The 24,864-nt window shown below is 44.5% G+C and overlaps 1 protein-coding gene across 2 annotated transcripts; it reads left to right on the top strand.

Moving 5' to 3' along the window:
* Positions 1-3,132: 3,132 nt before the first annotated feature.
* On the top strand, positions 3,133-24,493 carry KCNE3 (potassium voltage-gated channel subfamily E regulatory subunit 3). Of its 2 annotated transcripts, XM_068264645.1 has the most exons (3): positions 3,133-3,378; positions 17,221-17,282; positions 21,870-24,493. In XM_068264645.1, exon 3 carries the CDS (start codon positions 21,915-21,917, stop codon positions 22,212-22,214), a length of 300 nt encoding a protein of 99 aa, XP_068120746.1. In that variant the 5' UTR covers positions 3,133-3,378; positions 17,221-17,282; positions 21,870-21,914; the 3' UTR covers positions 22,215-24,493. The 2 variants fall into 2 exon arrangements, with proteins under 2 accessions (XP_068120746.1, XP_068120745.1); XM_068264644.1 differs by lacking the exon at positions 17,221-17,282 and having other exon boundaries at positions 3,134-3,378.
* Positions 24,494-24,864: the final 371 nt, after the last annotated feature.

Raw genomic sequence — 24,864 nt, 5'->3', positions numbered from 1 at the left:
CCTACCCGCGTGCGATCGACGGTAATTTCCCGCACGGTGTGATCGACAGGACCGATTTATTTCGGGCCGAAATAGATCGAAATTTAGCGTTTAGCATGAACGATGTGACAGCAGATTCGATCCCAGTGATCGAATCTGCTGTCGATCGGCGGGTAATCGGCCTAGTGTATGGCCAGCTTTAAAGATGCTTTCCCGGTGCTTGGTATATTGTTCTACTTTAGTATAGTGACTGCCGCTCAACCACACAGATAAATCATAAGGTAAGTTTTATCATGAAACTTGAAGCATATATGGATGTTTCCTTTTAAGCAATACCAGTTGCCTGGCAGTCCTGCTGATCAGATATAATAAACATTAACAAACTGCGGAAACTGAGCTGTACTGAGCTGAGAAGCAGAAAGAGCTGAGAAGTGATCACTAAATAGATTTTCATATATAAATACAACAGCTGTACAATAAAATGCAATGGCAGCTTTCAGAGCAGATAAACTGTACTGTGGGAATTTGTAATTTGTAGACAGACAATATTATTTGTGCGCAAAAGCAAGTAAGATAACTGTATGGGTAATAAAAGTAGGAAAACAGTTCTTTTATTGAATGTTATGTCAGAGTTTTATTCCACTTTAAGTAATAAAAGTTTGAAAACCTGACGTTTGTCCTCCATCTAAATTATTTTGAACTTTCTGCTTTCTTTTAAAAAGAAGGTCCAAGGAAAAAAAAAATCAAGATCTACTTACTGAGGGTGCCCTCCAGCCCCTGGCAGCTGATATGTCCCTTGCCGCAGCTCTGGCGTCCCAAGGTGCCCTCCGTTGCAGATGCCATCCTCGCCAGGTAGGCATCTTCTGCGCCTGCCACTCGTAATTGTGCTCAGTTGGCCTGGAGAGGCGCCGAATGCTCCTGGCCATCAACGACCAATTGAGCCCCATCCAATGTCCCCCCAAGGGTATATGTTTCCCCGGTGTGAATCCTGGTCTCTTTTGGGAGGGGGGCCCAGAGATGCAGGGCCGGATTTAGGCCAAGGCCGGATAGGCCATGGCCTAGGGCACCACAGGAACAAAGACACCAAAGCAGCAGGCTAAACTGGTGCAGCGCTTGCAAATGCTGCAATGCAGGGAGATCAGGCGTGCGCCTGACCTTGGTATTCTACTGCTAGCCGCCTGTGCAGCAGCCTCCTTGCTCTCTGTGCACATTTGTATTGTGGCCAGCGGCTATGGACTTGGGCGGCATTGGGGACGGAAAGGAAAAGGAAGCTTCTGCACTGGAGACGAGCTGATGCCTGCTGCAGTGTGAAGGCGAGCTGGCTACCTATACTGAAAGGGGGGGGGGGGGGGAAGGATTACACAGGGGGCACAGCAGTGCAGAGGGGGGTCTGACTCCCCCTCCCACACCTGGGTATCCCCTTCCCTGCTCCCCCTCCAGCTACTTTTGTTAAAACCATTGCCTGCGGCGAGCAGGGAACTCACTCACCTCCGTGTTCCACTGCTCACCGCATCACTTCCTGCAATGCCGCCATCTGAAGTGCAGAGGGCGGCATTGCAGGAAGTGACACTGCGTGCAGTGGAACACGGAGGTGAGTGAGTTCCCTGCTCGCCGCAGGCAATGGTTTTAACAAAAGTAGCTGGAGGGGGAGCAGGGAAGGGGATACCCAGGTGAGGGAGGTGGAGTCAGACCCCCCTCTGCACCTCCCCCTTCCTGACTGCCACCCCCTCCAGCATGGCGGACCCACCACCCATGGCCAGGGCTGGGGATACTGTTGTTGTATTGCTTTTCACTACCCCTCCGTGTATCCGCGGTCCGTGAAAACTCTGCAAATCCAGACTCTCCGTTCAGTTTTTCAAAATGGATCCCGCAAATCCGTTTTTTTAAAGTGTGTGAAGACGGACGCTATTTTAAACATTGGTATCCGTGGCTCCGGTTTTGATCCGGGCCAAAAAGCGGAGCCACCAGGGGCGTAACAATACACCCTGCAAGGGTTGCAGTCGCAGGGGGACCCAGAGAGACTGACAACTAAGGGCAAGGAGAGAAAAAAATGTTCTGCTCTCTGCACAATTGTTCTAATGACAGCATCAGCCACTGATAAAGAATCCTACAAAGTTTTGCAGACAAAGATCTGTAGACAGTCCCTATTCAGTGTTCAGCAGGGTCTTGTGTATAGTGCTGTTCTGCTGGCAGGAGAGGGCCCCATCCAAAGTTTTGCAGGGGGGCCTAGTGATTTCTAGTTACGCCCCTGGGAGCCACGGACCAAAGCTGGGACAAGGTCCTCCAGCACCCAAGGCTGAGACACCAAAGTGCGCCCCTCCATCCCTCCCATCCCAGCTGTCACACACTAATCGTTATTAGACTAATAGGCGCCCCAGGGCACCCAAACACCCACCCCCCCCCCCAACACCTTAATCTCTAGTTATGTGGCTTGCAGTCGCTGCCATGTATCCCTTTTTCTTATTACTCTCTGCTTCAAACACAATAGGGGAATGATAGCTGAGTGAGTTGTGTGCGCCTCCTACACTGTGCCCTGAGGCTGGAGCCTCTCTCGCCTCTGCCTCAGCCCAGCCCTGCACCCTCTCCTACATTGCGCCCTGAGGCTGGAGCCTCTCTTGCCTCTGCCTTGGCCCGGCCCTGCCACGGATAAATTTTTTACACAAGTGTGAAGTGACCCTCAGTGGCTGCAGCTCTTGAGCGCTCTGAGTCCGACAGGAGAAAAGCGCTATACAAATGTTTGGATTATTGTTATTATATTGCTGTAATTTACCATATGTACCAGCTACACATTAGCTATGTATGTATTTGTACCATTGATTGTCCTGACTGTACAGCGTCTTAAACTTCTCATGTATATGTGTTCCCCAATCCTTGTTTTGTACTATGTACAGCGCTACGGAAAAAGGTTGGCACCATGTAAATAAAAAATAATAATATGAAATAATAATAATGTTCTAACATCTGCTCAGCATACAGGAATGGAGTCTGAAGAAGGCTTACTAGCTGAAAGCTTACTCTTTTTTCTTCTAAGTTAGCCAATATCATCCTGATTGGGAAGCTTCCTTTCTGTGACATAAGTTTAGTGTGAGAGTCCTGGAGGGAGGAGGCGTGGCTGCCTGAGTCAGGGGCGGAGCTGAGGCCACAGCACTGGATGGCAGATCACAGCAGCACAGCACTTGCGGAGAGTCAGACAGTGTGAAGTGGATCTGATCTGTCACTTGGTCACACAGCTCGTACTCCCTGCAGCCCGGCACCTGCCGTCTCCTCTCCTCCTGCCTATCCACCAGCAGGAGTCAAACTCCAACCAGCAGGGAGACATTTACCAGGAATAACTTCTACCAGCCACTGAATCAGAGTGAGGAGCTGGAGCATCATTCTCAGGGATCTCTCTGTATCCAGGTAAGAAGGAGGCTGTCTGTGTCACACGCAATGGATCTGATGTACTGAGGCTTCCCAGAGAACACTGGAATCATCAAGCAGCCTGTTACCTGGGTCATATCAGATCACAGTGAGGGCTGCTGAACTGTTATGGAATGAGAAATTTGTGTAGATGCAGTGTGTACCTGAACCACCACTGAGAATTGGTGGTTATCTTGGATTTATTTTCTTTATCCCACTACTCAGGGGCGTAACAATAGACCCTGCAGGGGATGCAGCCACTGGGGGCCCCATCCTGAGAGACTGACAACTAAGGGTATGGAGAGAAAAAGCTTTCTGTTCTCTGCACAATTGTTCTAATGACTGCATCTGCTCAGCCACTGATAAGGAATCATACAAATTATTGTAGACAGTCCCTATTCAGTGTTCAGCAGGGTCTTGTGTACAGCACTGTTCTACCTCTAGCCTTTCGGGGGGAGTGGGTTTGGCGGGAGGGGGCCCCATCCAAAGTAGTTTTGCAAGGGGGCCCAGTGATTTCTAGTTACGCCCCTTCCACTACTCTAATACTTATAACTTCCAGTAGCCCTTGTTATCGTCTGATATGGCCCAGATGGGGGTTGCAGCTTGCAGGATGAAGGTGCGTAACAACTCCAAGTTTGATTGGCGAATTTTACCTCTTCCATGCAGTTCGAGGGCCAACAGATTTTGAATACTTTGAATAGATATTGTCGGTAAAGCCCTGTATACACCAGATGATACTCATCCGAGGCAACTGATAACGACCGCCTCTGCCAGGAATCCAGTGTGAGTACAGCGGCCTCGGACGCCCCTCCACGCCAATCGCTGGCCGAGGCAAAGCAGCACAACCCATCGCTAGCCTTTAGCCTGGTACACACTTTCAATCATGATTGGCCAATCACTGACCAATATTACCACCTATCTGTAGTATGAGGGTTTATCTACACAATCTACTCATAGTATTCACTATCTGTTGACTCTCATACTAAATGAAGGTTGGAAAATTGGTCAGCGATTGCCCAATTATAATTGAAAGTGTATACCAGGCTTAAGGCTAACGATGTGTTCTGTTGCTTTCTGTCAGCATTGGATGTGTGTAGGCACCTCTCTCTGTTCAGAATCTATGAATTCCCCAGATTTGATTGATAAGGTGTGATTGGTTCCAAGAGCAGAACAGGGTCAGACGCAGCAGAAGATCTGGGTCATATCGAGAGATAGTGAGGGAAGAATACTGACCACAACTAGAAGATTGCAGAGCACTGACTGATCTATCGATAAGATGACGGATATAGATAGCATGGTGGTATAGTCAGTAGCCATACATCTAGCAATTCTGATTCAATCAACAAAGTGATCGACTTTATTAAGGAATCGACTTCAGTATGGTTGATCGAAAGTCGATTGACTAGTAACCCACACACTACAAATGATATCCTATGCAATTCACCTTCACATTCAGTTTGACTGATGTTGTGTCTCCATGCTGTGAATGCAAAAATCGATTAAAAGTCAATTGAATGACATTGGAACAGTAACCGATTCCTGTGCGATTGACCAATATCTCTCATCCTGCTCGATCAACTAAGCTGGTCAATTCCACATGAAATCAGCCACTTTTCATTGAATGGGAATCCTGGAGCACACTCAGTTCTCTCTCAATTCTATAAAAGGATCGAATCGCATAGTCGATCGTACAACCAAATTGCTAGATGTATGGGCACCTTACAGCAGTAAATCCCAGGACTCACCCCCCAGTCCCCACACTGTCTGCATGCTGGCATGTCCTGTCTGTTTTAGTATGGGATTCCTCCTCTAGGCACTCCTCCCTAAACCATACTGAAAAAGCAATGGGTTCCCCCCAAAACTGGCCAAGGACCACACTAGGGAATAGACTGTGAGCTCCTCTGAGGACAGTCAGTGACATGACTATGTACTCTGTAATGTGCTGCAGAGGATGTCAGTGCTATATAAATACATAATAATAATATGGTAGGACATTAGACTATGACTATGGTAGGATTAGAGTGTGAGCTCCTCTGAGGACAGCCAGTGACATGACTATGTACTCTGTAATGTGCTGCAGAGGATGTCAGTGCTATATAAATACATAATAATAATATGGTAGGACATTAGACTGACTATGGTAGGATTAGATTGTGTGCTCCTCTGAGGACAGTCAGTAACATGACTATGTACTCTGTAATGTGCTGCAGAAGATGTCAGTGCTATATAAATACATAATAATAATATGGTAGGACATTAGACTATGACTATGGTAGGATTAGATTGTGAGCTGCTCTGAGGACTGTCAGTGACATGCATATGTACTCTGTAAAGTGCTGCAGAAGATGTCAGTGCTATATAAATACATAATAATAATATGGTAGGACATTAGGCTATGACTATGGTAGGATTAGATTGTGAGCTCCTCTGAGGACAGTCAGTGACATGACTATGTGCCCTGTAAAGTACTGCAGAAGATGTCAGTGCTATATAAATACATAATAATAATATGGTAGGACATTAGACTATGACTATGGTAGGATTAGATTGTGAGCTGCTCTGAGGACAGTCAGTGGCATGACTATGTGCCCTGTAAAGTACTGCAGAAGATGTCAGTGCTATATAAATACATAATAATAATATGGTAGGACATTAGACTATGACTATGGTAGGATTAGACTGTGATCTCCTCTGAGGACAGTCAGTGACATAACTATGTACTCTGCAAAGTGCTGCAGAAGATGCCAGTATATAAATACATAATAATGTGGTAAGACATTAGACTACACTATTACCAACACTTAAATGTATTTTTAGTGACAGGCATAGGACATTGTTGCTTCCAATGTGACTAGATGAAATCAAACAACCTACTATTTTTACAAGTTTTTTGCCCAAAAATGTTATTGCATAAAGTGCTGTATGAGTTTCCTCTCGCCTCCAGCCTCACCCTGATTCCCATTTTACAGTAACTTTTTGTTCAGCAGAGTCAGAGCAATGCCTATCTAGATGCAGTTTCATCTGTTGTCCAAAGAAAACAATACTCTATACCCCTCATTACCTGTGTCGGATAAATGCTCAGAAAATGTTTGTACAGAATAAATGTGTGAATGGGACTTTGTGTCTCAGGAAAATAATCAGAGAGGAAGAGGACGGGGTGGAGGAAACTAAACAGAATTGAGAGCAGTAGCAGACTGAAGGTACATACACACAGGGCAGCACCATGGCATAGTGGTTAGTGCTCTCACCTTGCAGCACTGGGTTCCTGGTTCGATCCCATCCAGGAGTTTGTACGTTATGTACTCCTCCTGTCTGTGTGGGTTTCCTCTGGGTGGTCCAGTTTCCTCCCAAAAACATATCAATTGGCTTCCCCCTAAATTGGCCCTAGTCTATGATACATGCACTACACGATATAGACATAGGACTATGGTAGGTATAAACTTGTGAACCCCTCTGAGGACAGTCAGTGACAAAACAATATACTCTGTACAACGCTGCGGAAGATGCCAGTGCTATATAAATACTTAAAGAGAACCTTAACAGAAAATAAAAAAATTTAAATAACCACACACAGGTCATACTTACCTCTTGTGTAGTCTACTCCCCATTTGTCCACTGTGATCAAGAGAATTCTCCGTCCTCCATTTTAAAATTGGCCATTACCCCATAACAGCTTCCTGGTCAGCGCACTGTTAAACTGTAACAACAGCCACTTGAGCCATAGGGAAACATGGACATTACCTTGCACATTCAGTTGTAACTGACAGCTGCTGATACATAACTGACAGCAACCGGTATATTTCAGTTCTGACAAAATATCGTCAGAACTGGAAGGGATCACTGTAAGAAGAAAATAGTGAGCTTCTGAGAGGAACTGACTGTGAGGTAAGTATGTAATATTAATGGTACTTGTGTATTATCCCGTCTAGCAGAACGGGCTCGGCAGTTAGACAGGCTGGAAAAGCGTGCACTGTGCTTCTTGAGCAGCTGTTTCACCACAGATCAGCGGCTCTGTTCCACACAGCTTTCCTCACTGGCAGTGTTGTAGCCCATCCCGAAGTCACAACACTTGTCTGTGTAAGATGTGAGTAGAGGGGCTGTACAGCACACTGAATGCAGTTGACCTCCGCTCCATAGCAGCCACTGATCCCCGCTTAGGTAAGCTCTCCCCTGGTGGGCTGTGATTAGGGGCGAGACCCTTTTATAGACCAGCTGTATGATAGCGGGCAGATTTCTGCAGGGCACAGCGCTGTACATAGCAGAGGGTGTGAGGTGGATCACCTTGTGCTGGTGCTCAGCAAGTCCTCTTCCCTGTAATGTGATTAGGCAGAGTTGGTATGCCGCTAGAATCACTTGTAATTTCCCTCCTCCAGGCTGTAAGGCTTCATGCCTCTTTCATTATTGCTCTCTATTGTTCTGCGGTCTGATCGCTGACAGAAAAGCCAACACAGCACAGTGAGGAAAGCTGTGTGGAACGGAGCAGCTGATCTGTGGTGAATCCGCTGCTCAAGAAGTACAGTGCACACTTTTCCAGCCTGTCTAACTGCCGAGCCCGTTCTGCTAGACGGGATAATACACAAGTACCATATTAATTTGCAGCTACGTCATGTGTTTATTTGAAATAATTTTACTCGCTTCAGGTTCCCTTTTAATAAATTGTCATTTATATGCCTGGAACAATCATTCATGATTTTCACAGGGAGTTCAGGTGTCACCTGCAGTTGCTGACAATGCTGTGCTATTGTTCTCCCAGCAGTAGTATTCCCCCACTCGTCCTTTCCACCCCCTCTCCATAGAACAGAACGGCCTGCTTAGTCAAAATCCAAGGAACATGTCTGTATAGCTGCTCCTAAACTGTCACCCCAAATGATCACTGATAGTATGCAGGTAGCTTTAGGCTAGCTGAGTTTTCATGAGATCCTGCTATGATTATTTTAGGCAGAGCAAAGATGGTAGATTACTTTTACACTAACAGCGACCCTGACACTAGTCAATTCACTCTCCCCTCACGTTCACCTTAAAGGACGAGTGATGTGAGAGGGATATGGAGGCTGCCATATTTATTTCCTTTTAGGCTGCTTTCACAGTGAGACGTTACAGGCGCACGTTAGAGCAGCCTGTAACGCAGCCCAACTCACAGTAATGAAATGATCACAGTGCCCACGTTGCGTTACATTGTAACGCTGCACGTCAAGTTAAAGTGCTGCATGCTGTGCGTTATAAGCGGCTAAGCCGCGTTAGACTGCTTGCACATGCTCAGTGATGTTGGAGGAGGAAGTCTCCCCTCCTCCTCCTCTGCGGCCAGCCACATGGCTAATTAATATTCACTGCACTCAGTGACGTGCAGTGTTTACTTCCTGGAGCGCCGCTCTGTGCGGCGATTGGTCGGGCGGGACCACGTGATGCCGCATGCGTCCAAGAGTACGCATCATGGCATCACGGACGCCAGAGTGAGCTGCACAACACGGCTCACTCTGACGTCCACATCCAAGAGCACCAGGCGTTGCGTTAGGGGCACGTTATGCGACCATAACGTCCCCTAAAACGCAACGTCCTGGTGGGAAAGTAGCCTTAAAGAATGCATATTGCCTGGCTGTCCCGCTGATCCTCTGCCTCTATTGCTAGGTACACACAATGCGGGTTTTTTTCACTCGATTTTCTGTCCAAACGATTTTCGATTCGATTTTCTGGTTGATTTCCCTCTCGAGTCTCTATTCTTATTTATTTCCATTCACTTCTATGAGAAATCGACCAGAAAAACAATCGAAAATCGGGCATGACGGAAATGATCTATCGAACCATCTAACACAAAATTGTATGTGTAGCATAAATACTTTTAGCCATAGACTCTGAAATGCATGTCGATTATTATTGATTTATAAAGCGCCAACGTATTCCATGTGTAATACGTAATAAAACACGGGGGTATATAATAATACAGACAATGGTATACACCAATATACAGAGTGCAGAATTGGTACTAAATACAGAATTGTGACAAAACAAAGAATTGGTCATTACAGTGACAAACGTAAAACGATGAATAAAATGTCTAACAATTCCGAGACACAAAAGGGGGAGAGAGCCGTGCCCTTGCCAGCTTACAATCTAAAGGAATAGGGAGAAACAAGAGGTGGGGAAATATACAATAAACATACCTAGAAGTAGTGTTTTTAGGATATCTATTAGGGATGCACCTTGGCCTTAGTTCACAGGAGTAATGGCCAAAGGTAGAGCCATAATTCCCAACTGTCCCTCTTTTGGAGGGACAGGTCCTCTTTGGGAGCCCTGTCCCTCTTTCCTCCTGATTTGTCCCTCTTTCAGGACTTTGTCCCTCTTTCTATGTAAATATATTTATTTCTCTACTAAAAATGTGTTTGACTCTAAACTTTATTCCCACCCTTTAAATTGATATATTGCTAATTGTAAAATGTTAATATGAAGGAAAATGAACCAGGATAGAAAGGACCAGTGTGGTTTGAATTAGAAAACAACATATTTTTCTTACGAAATCTTTATGGTGTGTGTGACCAGGGGCGTGATCAGGGGTGTGGCAGGGGCTTGGCTTAAGTGTCCCTCTTTCTCATCTCAAAAATTTGGGAGGTATGGTAGAGCATATATATGCTTGTCAGAAAAAAGTGAGTTTTTGGTGGGGCGTTTAAAGTTTTTAAAGGTTGGAGAGTGATGGATGAAAGGCATACCAGAGGAGGAGTGGAGCACATGAGAAGTCTTTTATATGTGATTATGTGAGGAGGTGAATCTCGTGTGCAGATCTGAGATTGCAGTTGCTTTGGTATGTGGAAATTAGTGAGGAGATGTACAGGGGAGAGAGATTGTGGAGATGTTTCTGAACAAAATCTGACCCGATAAACTGCATGGCATGCTTGTTTCAGGTGTGTGATTCAGACACTACTGCAGCCAAAGAGATCAGCAGGACTACCAGGAAACTGGTATTGTTTAAAAAAATATATATGACAGCCTCCATATCCCCCTCACTTCAGCAGTCCTTCAAAGACAACTAGTAAATATTTTATTGGTAATAACCTGAAACTCTGCTCTGAAAGTAACCTGCAAGTGAAGGTTTACCAGCCTGGAGTTTTCCATGTCCTGTTATTTATGTGCATGCTTGTCATCCTCGTCAGCACAATAAAGGCCGTGTCACATGGATGCACGGGATAGTAAATTTGCATTCATTAGCAATGCATTATATTTTGTGCATTGCACAGCTGTACTTATTGCATTATATAACCTGAACTGAAAATAAAAAGTCAAAAGAACCATACACAGGTCATACTTACCTCCTGTGTAGTCTACTTATAAATCTCTTTCTCCTCTCCTGCGTCCCATTTGTCCACTGTGATCAATGGAATTCTCCATCCTCCATTTTAAAAATGGCCATTACACCATAACAGCTTTCTGGTCAGCACACTGTTAACTTGTAATATCTACCACTTGAGCCATAGGGAAACATGGACATTACCTTGCACGTTCAGTTGTAACTGACAGCAGCTGATATATAACTGACAGCAACTGGTATAATTGGAAGGGATCACTGTAAGAAGAAAATGCTGAGCATCTGAGAGGAACTGACGGTGAGGTAAGTATGTAATATTCATTTGCAGCTACGTCATGTGTTTATTTTAAATCATTTTACTCGCTTTAGGTTCCCTTTAAAATACCTGGCTGGCTGCATTCCAGTGAGGTGAGTCCAATGTCACTGAACAGAAAGATGACACGCCCCTTCCTCTGTCCCATCATCACTCACACAGTAGGAAGTGAGGGAGGAGGTAGCATCCAGTCTTTCCCTGTTGGCATAGAGCTCTTGACTTTACTCATCCCCTCCCTCGACTGAGAGGAAAACACTTTGTGGCCGGCACTACAGCTCAGTCTCAAAATGATAAGAATCAGGCCAGCTGTAGAGCTGAGCACAGGCGTCAGTGAGTCAGGAGGGAGGAGAGGGAACACACTTGTTTTCCTGGTTTGCCCCAGAAGCAGATGACAGTCACACAACTGCTAAGTTACCTCTCAGCAGCCCGCACTATGCTCCAATCTGACCCAGAAGAGGATTCCTAATATATGTAATAGGAGACAGTTGGTGTTTTTTTTTAAAAGAAAGAATCCAGTCTACATTTTGTGAAATGCTTATTAACCGCTTCGCATCCACACTTTGTTTCCCACTTATGGACCAGAGCAGTTTTGACAGTTTAGCTATGTCCCTATTTAATCAGAAGTAACTTTATTCCTACTTAGGACACAGAAATTAAATATATACTGTTTTTTTCAAGACAAACTAGGCTTTCATTGTATGCCATTTTTTTCCCTCAAACAATTTTGTTTTCTATGAATTTTAATGGGAAAAAAAGGAAAAAAATTGAAAAAAAAACACATTATTTCTCAGTTTTACCAATTCCAGTTTAAAAATAAAAAGTGCTACTTTAGATAAAAACCACAAATTTTGTTTGGCTATTCTTACTGCTTATCACAAAACTTAGATTATGTTCCTGTCACAATTTATAGTGAAGATATATGATTCTGAAATAATGCTACAGTGTGTATTTTTCACTATGAAATGAGAAAATAAAAGTATTTTTAATGGTAAAAATCAATCTCATTAGCTCAGGAAACCTATATTCCCATTCACCAATTAGTGCTGAATCATATAGTGCCAGAAATGTGCACAGGAGCCAGCCCAATCCTGCACAGCACTGCTTCTGCTACAAGACGGATATCTACTGACTCGTGGCTTAGATGAAGTCACAGAGGACATAGATATACTGTAGTGGTGGATAAAGTGGTTAAGGTGCCCATACACTGGCAGATTTAATCATCAGCTAGATCCCTCTCTGATCCAATCCAAAGGGAGGGATCGATTCCTTCCACACATGTGCAGACTGATGATTTTATGATGAAATCTGATGGAAATCTGTGCAACCACATCGGCCTGCCGGACCTCTCAGGTCTCCCTGAAGAAATGTGTCTCTCCCCTCCGTCCAGACCCGTGGTCAGTGTGTGTAGTCTTGGCCTACGCATCTCCTCTGCGCCTTTCACCAGTGCTGTCAGGGTCGCATGTACCCCTTGACCACGCCGCATGCACATGTGACAGGAGAGCCAAAACTACACGGCATACTCACCCCAGGTCTGGGGCTATACATTACATATGGTAGGGGGGGGGGGACAACGACCAACTAGGGGTCCTTCTGCTGTCGGGAAATTGAACGCCGCTACTGCCACGCACCTGACTGACGGCTTTCAAGCGAGATCTTTCCAGCATTCCGGATCAATCGTTTCAATTGATTTCCGGCTGAGAGGACGATCGGGCTCGGCTGCCACACCACATTGTGATCGAATCTGCGGGATATGGATGCGCAAATCGGGCACCTTAAGATCCTTGCTGGAGATCTCTGTAGATGCCAGGCACAGTGATCTGCTACTCACAAACGATGGTCAGAATCTAGTGTGTGAGACTGAATAGTCTAAAATGTTACTATCAATCAGAAAAATTGATTGTCATTCCTAAATTGTATGGTGGGTGGCTATTATAAAGGTGCAAGATATAATTATTAGGAAACACCTAAATTGGTTTGGTAGAGTACAATCAGAATGCTGTTACCACACTTGGATGCTGTGTCAAAATAACATAAACTTTATAAAGCATAAACATGCACACCATGCTAGTTCTATTGCTAATAAGTTTGTATTAAAAAAAAGTGGACCTGTATAGGTCAAACAGGAACAATGAGTACGCTGAGGATGCTGACTCTGCCACGCTGCCAAGCTTGAGTGGCCTATTTTCCACTGTCAAAACAACCCATTGAGAAAGGATCATTATACGAAACGCCGACGTCTGTTCAATATTTGGGGGTGGCAGCACCTCCTCTGCAGAAATCGCATTTATCTTAATTGAGTTTGCTACAGCTTGCCACGAACTTTTCTAATTCCTTAAAGGGACATTGACATTTTTGATGAACTATACATGGATCACACTACTACTTGCATTATATGCACTATATGTGCTGGAATGTTGCATTTGTATCTATGGGCATGTGATATTTACTCCAAGCAGGGTCCAGGCGCTTGTTGTATATCTATTACAATTGCATTGTTATGTAACCAATGATTGTCTTGCTGACATTTGTAGTTGGTGTGTACTCATTGTTCCTGTTTGACTTATACAGGTCCACTTTTTTTGAATACAAACTTATTAGCAATTGAACTAGCATGGTACAGTGGAGGAAATAATTATTTGACCCCTCACTGATTTTGTAAGTTTGTCCAATGACAAAGAAATGAAAAGTCTCAGAACAGTATCATTTCAATGGTAGGTTTATTTTAACAGTGGCAGATAGCACATCAAAAGGAAAATCGAAAAAATAACCTTAAATAAAAGATAGCAACTGATTTGCATTTCATTGAATGAAATGAGTTTTTGAACCCTCTAACAATAAAAGACTTAATTCTTAGTGGAAAAAAACCTAACCACTGTGTGGGAGCCAGAACTCTTAATGGTTGGTAGGGGTTCAAAAACTTATTTCACTCAATAAAATGCAAATCAGTTGCTATCTTTTATTTAAGGTTATTTTTTCGATTTTCCTTTTGATGTGCTATCTGCCACTGTTAAAATAAACCTACCATTGAAATGAACATACAGCAAAGGCAACAAAGGAGTAGCTCAAGAAGAAGCACATTAAGGTCATGGAGTGGCCTAGTCAGTCTCCGGACCTTAATCCAATAGAAAACCTATGGAGGGAGCTCAAGCTCAGAGTTGCACAGAGAAACCTTAGGGATTTAGAGATGATCTGCAAAGAGGAGTGGACCAACATTCCTCCTAAAAACTTGGTCATCAATTACAAGAAACGTTTGACCTCTGTGCTTGCAAACAAGGGTTTTTCCACTAAGTATTACGGTAAGTCTTTTATTGTTAGAGGGTTCAAAAACGTATTTCAGTCAATGAAATGCAAATCAGTTGCTATCTTTTATTTAAGGTTATTTTTTCGATTTTCCTTTTGATGTGCTATCTGCCACTGTTAAAATAAACCTACCATTGAAATGATACTGTTCTGAGACTTTTCATTTCTTTGTCATTGGACAAACTTACAAAATCAGTGAGGGGTCAAATAATTATTTCCTCCACTGTATGTGTGTTTATGTTTTATTAAGTTGCCACTATAAAGGTGCCCATTGATAGTACAATTTTTACATCAGATGCAATCTTTCAACACACTTTTTATGATCGAATGTAATCAGAAGTTAATTCTTGCTTGTTCCCATAAACAGGTTGCTTAGGGCATTTTCTCGGATTGACAGAATTTTCAGTTCCAATCGACCAAAGAATCATTTCATATTGATTTTTACCAATGCTGTTTCCTGTATAATTTGAAGATAAATATTGCGTCGAAAATTTGCATCTGATGAATATATTGTACCATTAACACACACCATACAATTTTTTATATTGTGATCTGATCATAGAATTACAATCAATTTTCCAGATTCATAGTATGAAACATCTAACCAATGTATCGCACGTGTGTTTGATTTCTCCACAATTATGAAAAAGAGGATCAAAAAATAGCTTGGATCTAAACATCAGGAAACTGACAATCTATTCTACACCGTTCAATTTCCTATTTATCAGAATTTTCCACCACTCCCGATCAACTCGTATAAGAAAAAATAGGAAATTGAAATTCGATTGGAAAAAAAAAAATAGCTTTTGATTTTTTCGTACAATTAATCAATTTTTATAAAACAGCGAGACAATCAAATGTTTTTAATGTGTAGTTTGTGGCCACCTTAACCCCCTTGGCGGTATGATTCTTTCCAGATTTTTGGGTCTAAAAACGGTGCAATTTTTTTGCACCCTTTCAGACCCTAAAACCTGGGAAAAAATCACGCTGCCAGTGAAATCTGCAGCAGTTTTTCAATCACTCACCTCACTGGCTCCAGCGCTGCAGTTATGCCTCCATCCTCCGGGTGGTGCTGCAATTCTAAAGTGAAATTGCCGGCTGTCGTCATGACGACAGTCGGCGATCTCACCAGCAGTAAGCAGAGCCTCGGAGGAGAGGAAGAAGAATGGCGGCCGACGGGATCCCCGGGAGGTATGTAGAAACGTCCGCATTGCTCTGCATTCAGCCTCCGGCAGCTGCCCCGAGCAGAGGTCGGGATAACTGCTCTGAGCTGCAGTTTTCCACCCCGAACCTAGCTCGGGGTTACCGCCAAGGAGGTTAAAGTTCCACAGTTGTGCTGAAAATTGTTGAAATTATTGGGCCAGAGGGTCCGTCTGGATAGAGATGGATTAAGATGTAATGGGGCCCTAGGCAAGGTAGAAGATTTGGGGCCCCTCGAGGTCTTTTTGGTAAGCTGAAGTGAAGAGAGGTCAGAGAAGGTGGCTGGTGGTCCCCTTGACACCCACTAGGCCCCAAGCACCTGTCTAGATTGCCTGGTGGATGGTCCTGCTCTCCGTCTGGGAGGTTGGTGCACCACATGTATCATGCATGTCTGCTTAAAGTGTAAGTCAACTTTTCTGGCTACGCTGCTATTGAGAACCAGGGCAGTAAAATAATCAACTTTGTAATTGGATTTCATTACCAAATTCGCACTACTAAGCTGGTACAGCTCTTTGATTCCTACCCCCCCCCCCCCCCCCCCGCTCGGTGAACGAAGGACATTGAGATTTGATTGTGTCTTTGTGTGGATGCTGCAGAAACAATGTAACACTTTGTGCGTGAGGACATTCCACAGCTGGCTGCAGCCAATCCGCTCCATTGGCTTGACGGGCGGGGCACCATGAGTAGGGTGACCAGATGGGTTCGGATGAGAAGGAGGGCACAGTCAAAAGGGAGGACAAAAATGGCTAAACATACTTTAAAACTCCATAGTTGCCAAGCCTGACACATAGTGATTACAATTTAGTGAGAACTTTACTGAGACTTTTCTGTTTCTTTTGAATTGGACTTTTTTTTTAGACAATTAACTGCTAACCGCTGTCCGTTGATATATATATATATCTCAACTTTTTGAGATGAGAAAGACAAACACTTTAAGACATGCCCCTGCCACACCCCTAACCACACCCCTTCCACACCCCTGCCACACCCCAGCCACTCGAACCACTAAAAATGTATAAGCAAAAGCCGTCATTTTAGAATTCAGACCGCACAGATCCTTTCTATCATCACTAGTTTCTCTTCACATTAACATTTAAAATTCATAAATTCATTAATTTAAAGGATGGGAATGAAGTTTAGAGTCAATTAAACACATTTTTCAATAGAAAAATACACATATTTACACAGATCTGGAGAGATTTGGATCCCAAAGAGGGACTGTCCCTTGCAAAAAGGGATTGTTGGGAGCTATTCTGTCGGGACTCGGGTGAAACTAGAATATAAAATGGCGTTGCCACGCCAACTACTTCATGGTATGCTTATTGATAACAGGAAGACGTAATGTCAAGTAGATGAATTGAGAATAGCCAAAGGCTGCTCCATCTCAGTATACTGTATATCTTATGTAATTAAACGGTCACCTCTGTGATTCTGTGAAAGGAGGACATTTTACTGAATTTTTTAACTGCCTGTAGTACGGAGGAAACCATGCTAAAAAAGAGGGTGTGTCCTTCATTTGGAGGAAGTCTGGTTGCCCTAACCATGAGGTATCGGCCAGCAGGACTGTCTGGACTGTGGGGATTCTTTACTACAATTATCCTAAACCACTGGAGAACCTAAACAGGAAGTTCAGGGAAAACGTGTGAAAAGACATGTTGTGTCCATGGATGTGTGAAGTAAAATGAAGGCATTGTTCTAGCATTGCTCATCTCTTATCTCTTGTTTTTATCTGTAGAAGTTTCTGGAGTAAAATCAATGAGGTCTGGTCGCACTTCCTGTGTTGGGATGACAACAGGAGTGAGTGTCATTTTATTTCTTCTAAACTGACGCCATCGTAAGAGATTCCAAACTGTCACTAATATCCAGCAGGCCATGAGGCTTTCCCTGTGGTGGCCCCCTCCCCCTGTGCTGCCCCAAATGGCCAAGCCACACAGCGGTCGTTAGGGATGAGCGTAAAGCGAGATTGTCCTGCAGTGTGTGAAAGACGAGATCAGTGTATGCGGGAGGTTCATTCAGCTAGCCTCTGCCTCCCTTCTGATGTTTTCTATGGTGCGTTCCATCTTCCTAAACTTCCACCTTAAGAGCAAAAGGTTTGGTTAGAGTTAGGCATGAGGGGTTGTAAGATAGAGTTAGGCATTGGGGGGTGGGGTGAGTTAGGGCTAGGCATTGGGGAGGGGCTTAGTCAGTTAGGGTTAGGTATGGGAGTGGGCAGTGAGGATTAGGCATCTGGGTTGGTTAGAGTCAGGCATCAGTGGGGTGGTCGGTTAGGGTTAGACATCGGTGGGGGGGACCGGATAGGCCAACGTGTGATTTGGCCAACTGGTCAGTTGGGCGCAGGGTGAGCCAAATGATGGCTCACCCTGCTGCCGCTGGAATGCCAGGTGGTGTAAAATATTATTTCGTCTCCAAGTCGTACCAACCTGTAGAGAGAAGTCATTGGGTGTCCGGCTGTCGCCAACACCTGATAAAGGGCTCGATCACATCATGATGCGCTTCTGTGTGCATTTGGCAGCATGTATGATGTGCGACACGCAAGAACGGCGGAAGGGCATAGACAGCGCTTTTCCCGTTCACATCATAGGCGCTGCACAGCAGTGCGATGCGCTTGTGTACTGCTGCATGCGTTCTGCCTGCAAGCGCAGCGCTGACCCATTCACTGAAATGAATGGGATCAGCAGCGCGTCGCGGTGCAGATGGCGTGTGAACGTACGAATTGCGTTCCGATCGCACGGCCATCTGCGCGTCATGAAGTGGATGAGCCCCTACTGTTTATACCGCTGTACGGCCATAGACGTAATAACATTACATCTATGGCGACGCCCAGGTCAGGCACAGCACAGGAAAGAACGCACACTGAAGTGACCTGCTTCGATTGGTTAGGGTTAGGCATTGGTGGTGGTGTGTGTGGGGGGGGGGGGGGGGGGGGAGAGTTTGGTTAAGGTATGGCATTAGTGGAGTGTGGTCGGTTAGGGTCAGGCATCGAGGGGATTAGTTAGGGTTAGGCATTGGTTTGGTCAGTTAGGGTTAGGCATCGGTGGGGGTGGGGGGTTTGGTTAAGGTAAGGCATCGGTAGGGTGGTCAGTTTGGGTCAGGCATCAGTGAGGGGATTGGTTAAGGTTACGCATTGGTTGGTTTGGTCAGTTAGGGTTAGGCATCGGTGGTGGTGTGGTGGGGAGTTTGGTTAAGGTATGGCATTGGTAGGGGTGGTTGCTTAGGGTCAGGCATCGAGGGGATTAGTTAGGTTTAGGCATTGCTTTGGTAGTCGGTTAGGGTTAGGCCTAACTAGGGGGAGTGCTCATGTGAGAATTGGGTTAGGTTTAGCAATAGAAAAATATCGGTAACATTTTGAATATCGATAATTTTACCAATATTTTAGTAGCAGCAATTTTCAACACCCAAATTTCCCTAGGGCCCATTTTGCATGTATGCGTTACGGGCCCCCTCACAAACCCCGCCCCCCCAGCACCTGTAGGAGCAGCTGTCGCAGTAGTTACACTTTGGCGTGTTTGCAGACCGCTGGCGGGCCGCGAGTCTCGCCCTCTGGAGAATGCAGAGAGATGCGGCTCCTCCTTGAAGTGTAAGAAAACAATGACATTGTCTCTAATTAGACAGATCATAGCAGTTCTTGCAGACACGCCGGGCGCAGTGAAAGAGCCCTATTGTTCTGTAGCCATCCCCCTGGGCTCCAATCATCTGGGCACAGCGCCACATTGCCACGTTTATTGGATTAAAGTGTCAGTTTCTATAACAAATTGCCAACTTCAGCAGAACTTCAGATTCTAAAAGTGCCAACTTCAGTTTCTAACTAGAGCAAGAATGAGTTAGAATAACTTCTGGGCTTTTATCTCTGTCTGTGTCACAGTAAAAAAAAAATATATTCTTTCTCTTTTCCTATCCAAATAGGAAGTGGTGCAAAAAGTTTATGTAAGAGGAGTCTGCCTCCTGACACTGTCAGTCTTCATTCCGACACTCTTGGTGGCCATACATCTAGTGATCCGATTCGGATGAAAATCTTTGCCGCAACACGCATGCCTGATTAACGAATATATTGATCAAGCAAACTGGAAAATCTCCGGCCATCGTGGTAGATCGGTTGCTCGGGGGTAACAGCATATGATATCGGGACGAGTGACGAATGCAATGGAACCCCCAAAATGTGCCCCCCATGCATTGAAATCTCTCAGCTGGCCGCCAGTAGTGTCCTGCTGCTCCTGCCTCCTCCAGTCACATCCCACATGGCCGCTGCATATAGCACTGGTGACGTCACGCATGCGCCATGTGCTATGCGCAGTAGCCGCGGCCAATGGGGGGCACATTAACATTTGAAGGGACATGCAGAGGTGCCGTTACGCAGCCGATTACCAAAAGGTTTCATGCTGAAATCGATCGGGCATCGGACTGTGGTGTATGGGCAGCTGACAGATCTCTCTCCGATCAGATTTGAGCAGTTAAAGATCTGTCTCTTGGTCGATCTGCCCATACACTGCCAGATGCATGGGCAACTTTAGCATCAGTAGCAGACTGAGGCGGAACTACAAGTCATGAGGCCCCCCAGCAAAACTTTGTTCACACCATTTCCCTTGCCTGGTGAGCCTCACAGCTTGGAGGCCCATCTTGCAAGCAGGGGCGTAACAATAGACCTCTGCAAGGGATGCAGCTGCAGGGGGGCCCATGGGGGGAGAAGTTTCTTTTGCCTGTCCTGAGAGACTGACAACTAAGGGCACAGAGAGAAAAAGCTTTCTGCTCTCTGCACAATTGTTCTAATGACTGCATCTGCTCAGCCACTGATAATGGATCATATAAAGTTTTGTAGACAAATATTTGTAGACAGTCCTGATTTAGTGCGCAGCAGGGTCTTGTGTAAAACGTCCTTCCCCCCAGCCTCTCTACCCCTTCCCAAGTGCTGTGTAATGTAGTGATGCTGGGGAAGTCTTCAGAGCCAGTTCTGCTCCATCAGAGGACAGAGTGTATGCAGAGCCAGGACAAGATTCCTCCAGCACCCAAGGCTGAGACACCAAAGCGTGCCCCTCCCACCCCAGCCATCACACACTGATTGCTATTAGACTATAAGGCACCTCAGGGGCCCCAACACCTTAATCTCTAGTTATCTGGCTTACAGTCACTGCCATGCATCTAATATGTGCAGATTACACACTACTCAGCATTCTCAATGTTTTTACAGAGCAAGCTGTGAACTATTGACCTATTGAGAAAAATAAAATCCTTAAGGGCCCTTTTCCACTAGAGCGTTTGCGATTGCTTAATCGCAAAACTGCAAACTGCTAGTGATTTTAAAATCGCTACAGTTTGCTTTTTAACATAGGAATCGCGGTAGGTAATTTCCACTACCGCGATTCGTTTTTTACTCAATCGCGATTGCGCCACGGAACGATTTTTGCCACAATTTTGCTATGCAGTGCATAGCATAGCAAAATCGCGATCGTAAACGTCGGGAAATCGACGCAAAATTTTGTACATTTGCTGAATCGCAATCGCTAGCATTCAGCGTGAACGCTAGGGACTGCTAGTGGAAAAGGGCCCTTACTAATAGCTCAGATAACAAGCTTCAGAGCTCTCTGCGACTTTAGAGCTCAATGGCTTTTTTACATAGATAACAACTGGAGTTTCTTAACTCTTCCTGTACTGGAAACAATATAAGACTCATATCTGTGCTCCTAATGCTTTATTTCTTAGCTGTACTACACATACAAATCATTATATTCTACATTTTTTTTCCACTTCAGTGTCTCTTTAAAATGGCTAAGAGAGGGATGCTAGCAGGGAGTAAGAGGTTGCTAAGGCTCTATGATCTGCTTGTTCCAGTCAATCCTGTTCTATGACATGCATATAATAAATGCTGTGCCTAAACTCGGCCTGTAATATATGAACCAGCATTTGTGTCATTTGGACAGGAAGTGACGGCCCCTTTTCCATAAGGGGGAGGGGAGGAACATCTTCAGTAAAGACATCCTCATCCTACTTCCTGGTGCACTATACTAGCAGCGGGGATATTGGGAGGGGTTGATTTCTACTCTTGTACTTGAAGCACGTACATAATCGTACCACATTGTGTGAAGGGATATATCCTTTTAGTGGTTTTCTCCATCACTACAGAGAGAGACTTTTTAATACGAGTGGGGGTGGGTTTGTTCTCCCCACTAGCCTAGTGTAGTAGTGTGGTGAGTATAATTATTCATGTCGTCCTAATCCCTGTTTCATAAAATTATACCATATTGGCTCTTAGTGTCCTCCGACATTCCCTTACCGCCTTTTTTCCTTCAATATCCTCAAGTAGATGTTCATTACGACAATCTGTCACCATGTGGTCAATGAGGCTTCCTCTCTCTCAGGTACTCCATGTAATGCTGTCTCTTTGTCCTCCAGGTCCCGTTCTGAAGCCTCCAACCCATCCGTGTAATCCTCAATGAGATGGAGACCGCCAAACCAATGGAGAAACTACTAGAGAACATCCACATCGTGCTGCAGGCCATCAACAAGACCTTGAACAACCAGCCGTGCCAGCCGCCCATGCAGCTCAACGACACTAACACCAAGGCCGGGAGTCACAACAAGGACGATAACGCCTACATCTTCATCATCTTCGTCATGTTCCTCTTCGCTGTGACAGTGGGCAGTTTAATCCTCGGATACACGAGGTCGAAGAAAGTTGACAAGCGCAGCGACCCCTACCACATCTACATAAAGAACAGCCGAGTCTCAGTTATATGATGTGGGGACGTGGGACAGTTTTGAAATCTTCTTGGGATCTCCCACCTCCACCCAGGTCACCAGTCATGGTGCTTTGGTGGTGCGACCTTTGTGTGTGCACAAGGTCACCATGAGGACTGAAGGCCTGTAGCTTCCTCTGGTCGCACAGTATGTGGTTCCGGCAGTTAGGTAACCAGTTTGTGCTTCAACTGAGATATCACGCAGAATAGTGTTTCTGAAAAGAACAATAATTTATGCGCAGGCGCAAAACAGTATTGCAGAATTAATTGGCGTCAGCAGTGAAGACTTGTCCTGAGTTTTCTGCTTAAAACTGAGGAGACTACAAGAAGAAAAGGGCCCGGTCATTTGGAAAGAGAGTAGAACTGTGATGGAGAGATATAGTTATGAGGAAGGATAGTTCTCAGATCTTTTGTTGCAACCAAAGAAAGGTGTTCTCACAACTGGACTGATTTAGAACAATTTTGCATCTCAAAGCTCTCAGTTTTGGGTGTCACTTTGAAAGAGTCACAGTCCCAAAGACTGAAAGAATTTTCTGATTTGGAAATACAGAGGAGTAACGATGGCAGACAAAATTCGGTCTATTAAATGAGTTTGCCCATTAAGGACAAATCTTGAAACAAAAAATGTACTCATTTCGTAGAAAGTTGTTGGAATATAGGCAACCACTGTTTAAGTTTTAGGAGAAAAACAGTGCCATACGTCTCTGTGTGTCCTTGTATATATTTCAAAAAGTATCTGACTACCCTGATAGGATCCTGGTTTATGTCTTAAATGTGGAAGTGGACTTACAAAGAGGTGCTCAGGTTAGAATTAAAATGATGACAAATACTGGAAGGGGTATAAATTCTTACCTACTGAATAAGAACATTCCTCTGATCAGAAGTCAAGGACTTTACCAATGCCACTTAACCCATTTCATGGGAGACGCCATTTCTGAGGCCTTGTGAGCCTAAAAAGGATTATTATAACCAACACCTCAATCTACAGGTTAGAAATGCGAAGCGATCCAAGCTAATACAAATATCACGGTTTATGGTAAGATCAGGTAAAAAAAATTCAAATCAAACCTGTAAGAAATTTTAAGGCCCTTATCACACTGGTGCCTTGTGTTACCCTGTTTTGCCGCAATTCAGCGCTACACCAATGAATGTCTATGGGGCATTTCATACCTAGTGGCTTGCAATGCAATTCACCGGAATCTCCAAATTGAAGCGTGGGCAACACCGCGTTAGGGGCCTGCATGTGCGGCGATTTACGGCTACCAGTAGTCATGTAAACCTATGGCAATGCTACTTTTTATATTGTTCGGCCTTAATTTGCAGCGCTAATGCGCGGAAGCACTTTTTTGGGGACACTTCTTTGCAATACATATTTCTGCTACAGGAAGTGAGTGCTAGAGAGCCTCTTTAAAGAGGAACTCCAGTGATAATAATGTAATAAAAAAGTGCTTCATTTTTACAATAATTATGTATAAATGATTTAGTCAGTGTTTGCCCATTGTAAAGTCCTTTAAATCCCTGATTTATATTCTGACATTTATCACATGGTGACATTTTTACTGCTAGCAGGCGATTTAGCTGCTGCATGGTTTTTTGGCAGTTGGAAACAGGTGTAAACAGCTATTTCCCACAATGCAACAAGCTTCACAGACAGGAAACTGCCAGGACCATGGTCCTCACAGTTTCTTGTGGGAGGGGTTTCACCACAATATCAGCCATACAGCGCCCCCTGATGGTCTGTTTGTGAAAAGGAATAGATTTCTCATGTAAAAGGGGGTATCAGCTACTGATTGGGATAAAGTTAAATTCTTGGTCGGAGTTTCTCTTTAAGGCCCTCATTAGCATACATGAATCCCATTACCACGCAGAAGCGCAGGAATTTGTGAAGGCCTTTTTTGGCATTGCAGTGCGATTCGATCAACCCATCACGCCGTACCGAAACTGCTGGTTGGTAGTGTGAAACCGGCCTAAACACATAGTTAGCTGTTGACTTCTTTACATTGGCATCAATTCTCTCAAAAATATAAACGCCTATATGTATCCCAACTAGGGATGGGCAATGCGATGCCAATTAAAGTTAAAATCTGATGCAAATTTTATGTTAATTTTCCATACAATTTGCAGATTGGAAATCGAATAGTCAAATACAGGAGGAGCTGCATTGATTGGTCCATTTTCCAGCTGCATAACATTTTCTGAATAATCAGGTTTATGTGTCAAATTACAAATGTCTAACATACGTGGTTCACTTTATGCTGAAAAATAAAAATATTTTATAAACCCGAGTCTCTTCTTTCTGCCGAGCAATTGAATAATAATAATAATAATAATAATAATTCCAACATTTGTATAGCGCTTTTCTCCTGTCTGACGCAGAGCACTTCAGAGCTGCAGCCACTAGGGGGCACACTCAGCAGGCAGTAACAGTGTTAAGCCTCTTTCAGATAGACAAGACAAGACAAATAACATTTATATTGCGCTTTTCTCCTTGCGGACTCAAAGCGCCAGAGCAGAGCAGCAGCCACTAGGACGCGCTCTATTGGCAGTAGCAGTGTAAGGGAGACTTGCCAAAGGTCTCCTACTGAATTAGTGCTGGCTTACTGAACAGGCAGAGCCGAGATTCGAACCCTGGTCTCCTGTGTCAGAGGCAG

Source organism: Hyperolius riggenbachi, chromosome 2 (assembly GCF_040937935.1).
Source record: "Hyperolius riggenbachi isolate aHypRig1 chromosome 2, aHypRig1.pri, whole genome shotgun sequence".
Taxonomy (NCBI): Eukaryota; Metazoa; Chordata; class Amphibia; order Anura; family Hyperoliidae; genus Hyperolius; species Hyperolius riggenbachi.
This window is presented reverse-complemented; position numbering and strand designations above follow the sequence as displayed.

Coding starts and splice junctions, on each gene's coding strand:
- KCNE3 (XM_068264645.1), top strand. CDS start 21,915: ATGGAGACCGCCAAACCAATGGAGAAACTACTAGAGAACATCCACATC.